Source organism: Lepisma saccharinum, chromosome 15 (assembly GCF_977018435.1).
Source record: "Lepisma saccharinum chromosome 15, izLepSacc3.1, whole genome shotgun sequence".
In the NCBI taxonomy this organism is placed as follows: domain Eukaryota; kingdom Metazoa; phylum Arthropoda; class Insecta; order Zygentoma; family Lepismatidae; genus Lepisma; species Lepisma saccharinum.
Window position 1 is genome coordinate 73,761,347 of NC_139243.1, and position 8,706 is coordinate 73,770,052.

Sequence of the window (8,706 nt, forward strand, 5' to 3'; positions counted from 1 at the left end):
CAATTTGCACACAGGAAATGGTGTTTCTGAGTAGAAATCTCTGGAAATTCATGTCATTCTGTGTATATATCATTTGGGATGGGATCCCGAGCTCTGTGTTATACAAATCATCACTTCATATCTACAATTATGGTGCTACCATTTTATTAATTGAGATCTCAACCATCTTTTCCAATGGTACTGTGCAAACCTTTTTTTGATACCCTACTGAAAATTCTGTCTACTGTTTTCAGTAGATAAATGGGTGTTTTGAAACATCTGCTGTTTTATGTAGGTGAACTGTAATGCTACTGTTTTCAGTAACCCAACTGTGTCTACTGTTTTCAATAGCTGAACTGTACTGATAATTTTTTGTACTGTTTTTAGTAGCCCAACTGTGTCTACTGTTTTCAGTAGGTGAACTGTAGTACTAATAGTAAGACTTGAAGCTTTCCTGGCGACGAATGATGAATAGATTCTCTCGTACTATCTCACTTCAACCCTGAAGATGAAAGTGACAAAGCTCTCAAAAGCTTGCAATATTTTCCACAACTCACCTGTCGATAGCCCGGTAGAATCTATTCATGAACTACTAATGTTTTGTACTGCTTTTGGTAGTTCAATGGTTTCTCCTATCTTAAGTGGCTGTGGCTGAACTGTACTCTTTATGTTTTCAGTAACTTAATTATACAACCAAGATCTTTTATTATTGTGTTCAGCATATTTATTTATAAAAACAGTACTACTATCATTAATGAAATATTTCTTATCAATACAACTGAAAATGCAATGAAAAAATCGTATAAACAACTAAAATGAATATATGGTAAAGCATGTTGGACTTGCTACTTAGGAATGTGCCCACACAAGAAAAATTAAGTGTAGGAACATGTTTTTAAGTGTGTAGCTTCACTGTGGTTAATGCACTTGTAGAAAATTGAAAAACATACTGTTTTATACATAAATTGACATATTGTTTTTCATATATTCACACGAAAACATCAAAAAATTATTTTAAACAAGACCTGATCCTCAATGCTTGATAAACCAAAATAAGCAAACATTGTTGACTATGTTGATCAAGAGATGGCTCTTTTCTGCAATTGCACTACACAGACATAATAATAACCATGGAAATTCAATTCTGAAAAGGAAATCAACTGTTATGATAATGTATTAAAACTACTAGCTGCTTTATGGCTGAGCTATTTCTTAAGAAAGAGTTGTAGTAACTTATTCATTAAGATATATCTGACTTCAGTAGTATTCATTACAAAAAAAGTAGAAATTCAGTTCGTGTATTGTTTTTTTTCAATGCACTTCAAAATCTCAAAATTACTGAATATATGGTGTCAAGAATGAATTTGCCTATTCTTGGAATCAATAAATGATTTTATAATATATTGTAGCATGTATTATGCATAATTATTCACATTGTTTCTTCAGTACAGTAGTCCTACTGCAGAGTACATTAGCTGTACAGTAATCTGCAATAGGGTTCCATTAGATTTCACCATACACAGTAAGAGATATTTGAAAACAGTAGAATTTGTCTACTGATAACAGTAGAAATTTCCAGCAGGGAGTTGTAAGAAAATAACCATTCATAACAGGATGTGGGCTTTTTAAATAGCTAGCCATTGTTTAAGTACTGTTTTTAGCCAAAGTACCAAGCAAAAAAAGAAGCTTCATCACCAGTATCAGTGACTTAGGGTGGCTACTCACCGGGAATTCCTTGAATTCCAGGAATTATGGATGAATTATTGGCTCTGGGAATTATACGTGAATTGTGCAGGAATTTTGCTCCTTAGACGTGAAAAATTGCAACTTTTATTAATCCAGATCTCAAATTTATCTATACATATTCATAAATGTTGTGAGGCATGTTTTTCACAGTTTAGATTTTATGTTTGTCAAGGAAGTAAAAGGAAGCTGCATTGGAAAATATATAAAAACAGAATTCTTCTCTGAACTCGTTGTAGGACAAATGTATAACGTTGGTAGGCTAGGATAATTGCTAAATGCGAAAAAGATCCCAGAGGAAAATACAGTATAGTAATGGAATACGTATAGATTCCTATTTTAACTTCTTGTGCAGTCTTTCCTTATTTTTACTTGCCTTGCTAAGTGTCATTGGTTTCAAACTTATTTTTTTGAACGATGTTTCATTTCTAAAACAGTGAACGTTTATGTACGAGTACAATATCAGAGACCATTGATATTTCTTTAGGATAGAAACAGCAATGTGGGTTTATTTCACGCTGTTCAGTACTTGAATGCAATAGGGTCCATATTAAATCTTGGATGAACCTCATTTTTTAGGTACATTCTAGGTATATTCCAAAAAACTGACTCCAAAACATATGATTCTGAATCGTGTTTATTGAACAACGTAACATTTTAGAAATACAACTCCATTTATCTATATTGTGTGTTTTAAGTGCTTTTGCCCATATTGTTTTAGGAATATTGTAAAGGAAAGTTTTCCCTGTACACTCACCGGCAATAAAAATTGGACACAGAGACCTGAAATACTCGCTTCTCTGCGAGGCATTGTGTGTGTTGCCTAACTCTACGGCGATAAGCGTATTTTAATAGGGAAGTTTCAACGACAACTTCTACAAGCCCCGTATATTTATGCAACACACACAACGCCTTGTAGGCAAGCGAGTATTTCATGATCTAGGTGTCCCAATTTTATTACCTGTAACTGTAAGTTGCACCATGCCATTCAGCAATACAGAAGGTGTGGAGGATAGAGTTTCATAAATTATCGATCTCGACCATACTGGAGGTGACGTGATCAGGACTACACTCTGTCCATCTGTACCTTCCCCCCCACCATGTACCCATTGATGAGAGGTTGGGTAAGCCACAGAACTTCTTCTGCAGTGACATTTTCTGAATATTCCCACCAGAAATGTCCAAACTTGTGATTGGAACTTGGGTCACTTAACAATGAACCACAAAATTTATCTTTCAGTAGAATTGAATTAGATCTTTTCGACACATTGGAACCACAAAGACCCTTTGTATTAATGATAATATTTTTTGGGGGGTGGGGTAATAAGTAAGGTTGAAACAGAGGAAACTCTTGCTTGTGTCCTTAATTTTTTTGCCTTAAATTCTTTGAAAGTTAGAATTGAAGACTGGCATTTATACTTGAATTTTATCACTGTCTTAGAGTGGCCACCCTGTAACTGGTGTTAAAGCTTCCCTATTTTGATGTATTTTTTTTAATTCATGATAATTATTGTTATCATTTGTATTATTCCGGTTTTATCAACAGACTGATCTCCCTCACCATGAATATTTCCTTGTGATACCAATGTCCATGGCAGAGTGGTTAGCACAGCACACTATGATGCTAGGGTCCGAGGATGGGTTGTTAAAACTCCAGACATTTTAAGTAAATTCAATTCCTGTCCAGGAGAGAAAATCAGGAAGCGTAAATGGGTTCTGGACCATAAAGAACCTTTTTATCTGTGAAGTATTTCAATTCGGTCTAGCAACTTTTTTCTGGATGAATTTGAATACAGTGTAGGAACCTTTTTTCTGAATCTATTTATATTCGGTCCAGGAACCTTTATTCGAGATCAATTTAAATATGTCTCCGGAATCTTCTTATCCTAATCAGTTTAAATAGGGTCCAAATTCTGTATTGAAATGAAACAATACGCAACTTGGATCTAATCTTAAATTGTACGAGAAAGTTTCTTCAACAACCCTTCATCAATTTAATCATATAATGACTCATCCTCATCTTTGCAATTAGCAAAAAGTGGCAGAAATGTGAAGTAAAATAAATCAACCAATCAATGCTTGAATAATTATATTGAAAACATTTTTACCAGATATCAAAATATCTTGAAGTTGATTAGGTAAATTTGAGTTTGAAATTCTTATGCAATTAACAATTTCTTATAGATTAGTATATCCTGTAACATTTGTGACTCGTGTTTGTAGATGTATTTCATGTCTAAGTATGTGAAATGGCAAATGTATACTTCACATATGAAATAAAATATTTTAAATATTAAATTGAACCTTTTAATTGAATTGTATTAGACTGTTTTGATACAATAGAATCTCATTTATGCTTTATATTGTTAATATATTTGTGTGTATGTGTGTGTGTGTGGTGAGAGGCAGTAATACGTAATATTGAAATAGAGAAAACATCTATTGTACCCTGGAATGTTCAGAAAGTTCGTCTTGGATACCGGGAATTATACTTGAATTTTATCATGATCCTGCAGTGGCCACCTTATACTAGCAAAGTTATAATCACTTATGGACACAGATTTTGTGATATGTTAATGACAAATTTATTTTTAATGCTGATAAAGTTTAATGCACTGATAAACTCTACCTCTTTTGAAATAATGTTTAAATATTATGTTGTTGTGGTTGAATGAGATTGCATTGATTGAATTTAATTTCTTCTGTTTGAAAATTATTGTGATATTTTATGTTCAATTTTGTGCATGAAGTTTTTGTGTTTCTTAACATATTGAATAATTTTGAAGAAGAATTTTGTAAATGTGTAATATTTCAAACTTCCCATTTTTCGGAAAGCAATACTCAATGCCAGTGATTCATGAATAGTAAGCAAGGGCCAGTTCTAGATCATTCTTCTGAAAAAGGAAGTTTTAATTAGGAATTTTCAGGAGAAAATCGTTTTGCAACACCTAAACCTCATCGCACAGCTGGGAAATGCTGTGTTTGGATTCTCAGGGTGGGTGATGTAAGGTCAGAATTTTTCTGGTCTTCTCCCCCCTGCCCCCCTAAACCATCTCTGGGGCTCACCCATCCTCAAATCAATGGATACCTGGGGGTAACCCCGTTTGAGTAAAGGCAGCTGGAGTGTGGTTCTGATCACATCACCTACAAAAATGGTAGAGATCGAGAATGTGACCAGCCGTATCCGCACATCCCCTAAATGTGCCTTCATGGCATTGTGCTATATGCACGGGGAACTTTTTTTTTAAGCAGTATGATACTTTAAAACATCTTCTGACATTTAGTAATGTTTTTTTAAACTCTCTGTAGACCCAGAGGATGCAAAGATAGGATTTTTGAAGTGTTGCAAGACATTTTAACATGCTGCAGTTAAAATAATAATAAATAAATAAATAAATTAAAAATTTCGGTTGATTGTCTCTTCTTCAGTTTCACGTAAATAATAAACATTCCTGCCTTTTGGTTTAGCCTAGAGATGGAGAAAAGAGACATAATAATATATACAAATACAGTTATTAAAATAATGCCTCTTTATGCCATGCTGTCCATCAATCTCTGTCCTTTACAACATTTACAAGTCTCTGTGGTATAGGATGATACCAAAAGTGACAGCGTAACGTTCCCTAAGGAACTGGGATCGAATCTGGGTGGCGTAACTCATGTATGCCATCATCCATAATGATGGCATATTCGCTGCTCATGGAGAGCTTAATGGTAACACATGCAAGAGGTAACACATACACACTGTATGGCAAACGCAACACTTGGCTTTTATAACCTTTAAAATTGGATCACCATGCTAAATGGAAATACCTGACTCTCACTGTGTGGAGGTGCTCCCTCGAGGTGTCGAACTACGGACTGGTTAATAAACGAGGTGTCCGTTTGTGATACTAGTCTGAATGCCCAGACTTCACTCTCCTTTACTTGGATTTCTTTATCGTAATTCTGCATAATGAACCCCATTGTCCTAGATATTTATTGCGATGGATTTTGCTAAGCAATGCCGAGTCAGTCACCTGCAGCTTCTTCCTGGTTTACACCTGTTTACGTTTTTACACCTTTGGTGACCCAGTAAAGCTTAGGTAACATCTGACACTGCATTCCTTACTGTTGAGTTCCTGGCTGGAAAGTGATAGCTAGTGTCTGGGATTTGGAAGTTCTTTTGTACCAATATATTTCCATTATTTGTGGATTATTAGGACATAAAAGAAACAGAAGGGAAAAGTGCTGGCAATAATTATACAATCCACAACCCTCCTGCCTTGCTTGAATATAGATAAAAAAAAAATTGAATTCTACAGTGGCCTTTACACGTCCTTCGCAAAAACTGACTTGGAAACAGCCCAGGATGGTAGTAACGCTAATTTTGAAAACATCCACCATGAGCGCGCAAGCAGGAATTTAAAATGAAATATATCTTCTATTTCCACACAGCCTTTACACCTAGCAGGTAGTTATATGCCTTTGAGAAGTTTAGGCACAGCTTTTGCTTTACCCATGCCTTTGATCTTGTCAATCATCTGCTTCCCAGGATGTGGAGGGTTTGTTCAGTAATCCTCTGAAAAACTAATCCGCCTCAAGGAAGGGTCAGCGAATTTTTGGAAAGGACAAATGTTGCTCTTGGCCTTCATTCTAGCAACTCAAAGACCATGGTATCGGAAGGTATCTGTTGGAAAATTTCAACCAATACTTACTGATACCATTGGTATCAGCCAATACGATTACATCGGTTTCTGTATTGGCTGAGCCCTAGTAGTTATTGTAGTTAATTAATACATGACTTTTTCCTTTTTGGCCTTTCAACAATCCACCCTTGCTTACTATGATGTTCAGCTAAAGTTCCCACATGAGGAAGTGACTGGTTGTTAGCATATGCAGATGATGTAGACTTACTGGGGGATGATGTGAATACAATTAAGAATAATGCTAAAATATTTTTCAAAACTGCTAAAGAGATAGGTTTGGAAGTTAACAAAGAGAAAACTAAATATATGCTTACAGGCCGAAACCAAGTGTTAGGTAATAATCAAAATCTAATTATTGATAACAACTCGTTTGAACCAGTTTCCAAATTCAAATACTTAGGAGTAATATTAACAAATGAAAATTATATTAAAGAGGAAATAAAAAGTAGGCTTAATTCAGGAAATGCATGTTAGTTCTCTCTTCATAAATTTTTGTCTTCTCGTTTAATATCCAAGAAACTAAAAGTTAAAATATACAAAACAGTAATTTTGCCTGTAGTATTATATGGATGTGAAACTTGGTCCCTTACATTGAAAGAGGAACATAAATTGAGAGTATTTGAAAATAAGATCCTTAGGAAAATATTTGGACCTAAAAGGAATGAGGAGACAGGTGAGAGGAGAAGGTTACATAATTTAGAACTACATAATTTGTAGTTAATTATTAGAATAATTAAATGAAGAAGACTTAGGTGGGCAGGTGATGTGGCACGAATGGGAGAGGAAAGAGTAGTTTACCGGATTCTTGTTGGGAAACCAGATGGTAAGAGACCTGTAGGAAGACCAAGACCAAGATGGAGGGACAACGTTGAGATGGACCTAAAGGAAATCGGTAGGGATGGAAAAGAGTATATAGATCTTGCTCAAGATAGGAACAGATGGAAGGCCTGTGTTGCTGCAGCCATGAACCTTCGGGTTTAAGAAGGCTAGAGTGTTAGTTAGTTAGTTAGTTTGGAAGTGACTGATAACTAAGGTGCTACCACACAAATTATTTCATAATTATACCTTTGTTCAACCTTATTCTGGAAATGTGTACCTTTTTTAGTTGTAATTGTCAACAACTAATTTTAGTATGATTTGAGGAAAATTGCCTATTGAATGAAACCTTGAACTTGTTGACTTTTACTGTATTAATTATTTGGAGTGCAGGAAGCTCTTCTAAATGTAGTTTTTTTCCTTTGAATTCTTCCAACTTTTGACAATCGTTGGTCCTCAAAGTACTTAAAAAGACCCAGCCAACTCTGAGTGCTATAAGGAAGAACATACAATTTACTACAAGAGGGTGGAGAAATAATTGTGGACATTTGCATCCTTCCCTTCATTACAAAATTAATATGTCAAATGTCTAAACTCCTTTCTTTCAACAATTGCCTCAACAATTGCCTCAGGTTGATATTTTTTATTTGAGTACCTGCATGGATTGTGCAACATCAGTGAATCCCCCTTCCTCCCCTCCCCCCTCTTGCTGATTTTCTTCGTCAAACTCAAGAGATTTTGCCAATGCGGGCTCATATAATTACAGGGAAACTTTTGGTATCATCCTTTCATCATAAACAAATTGGAAAAACATCAGTCTGTAACAATCCATTTAGCTAGCAGAGCTTTCTGGAATATAAAAGGAAACCAAATTCTGATTGTCATGCTCATTTTTAGTCTTATTTGAGGTGTTGTAATGTTTATTTTTGTCTCTTGTTTGATGTGTCTGACTGGAAAGTGACCAAAGGGGCCAATAGGATTTCAGTGGCCACAGTGCAGGTTTATCTAGAGTAGTGGGTGAAGTACGTCATCAACCAATCAATCAGTGACACTGATCTACCCATCCAACAATATTTCGCAGCAGCCAATCATGGCCATTTGTAGCAGATCGTCTATGTTGTTTGTAGTAAATTATTATAACATACTACAGGGTACACAAAATATCTTTATGGCTGAGAAAAGCAAATGGGAGAACATTAATATCACATGAACTTTTGGATATGGAAATATGGTAGACTGAAATGGTATGGTTGCAAGATGATCCTTTTATTTATATATTTAATAATAATGTATTTTGAAGTTCTTTAAATTGCCAAATTTCCAAGTATGTCTCAATATCAGCAGAAATTTGTATGAGTAATATTCGTATTGGTTCAAGCTAGTGTTATCTCAACCCTAGTACGTGTGCTGTGCTGCATACAAAGTACTTATGTAGGATGCAATTCAATGGGTTTGTCATATTTTCTATATGATTTTGTCA

The 8,706-nt window shown here is 35.0% G+C and overlaps 1 protein-coding gene across 1 annotated transcript in view; it reads left to right on the forward strand.

Annotated features, from left to right (window-relative positions):
• Positions 1-2,454, forward strand: part of LOC145999333 (uncharacterized) — a 54,965-nt gene extending 52,511 nt beyond the window's left edge. Inside the window, exon 4 of the mRNA XM_083136274.1 lies at positions 2,444-2,454. Coding sequence (XP_082992400.1) covers positions 2,444-2,454 — 11 coding nt within the window. The remainder of the gene's footprint in view (positions 1-2,443) is intronic.
• Positions 2,455-8,706: the final 6,252 nt, after the last annotated feature.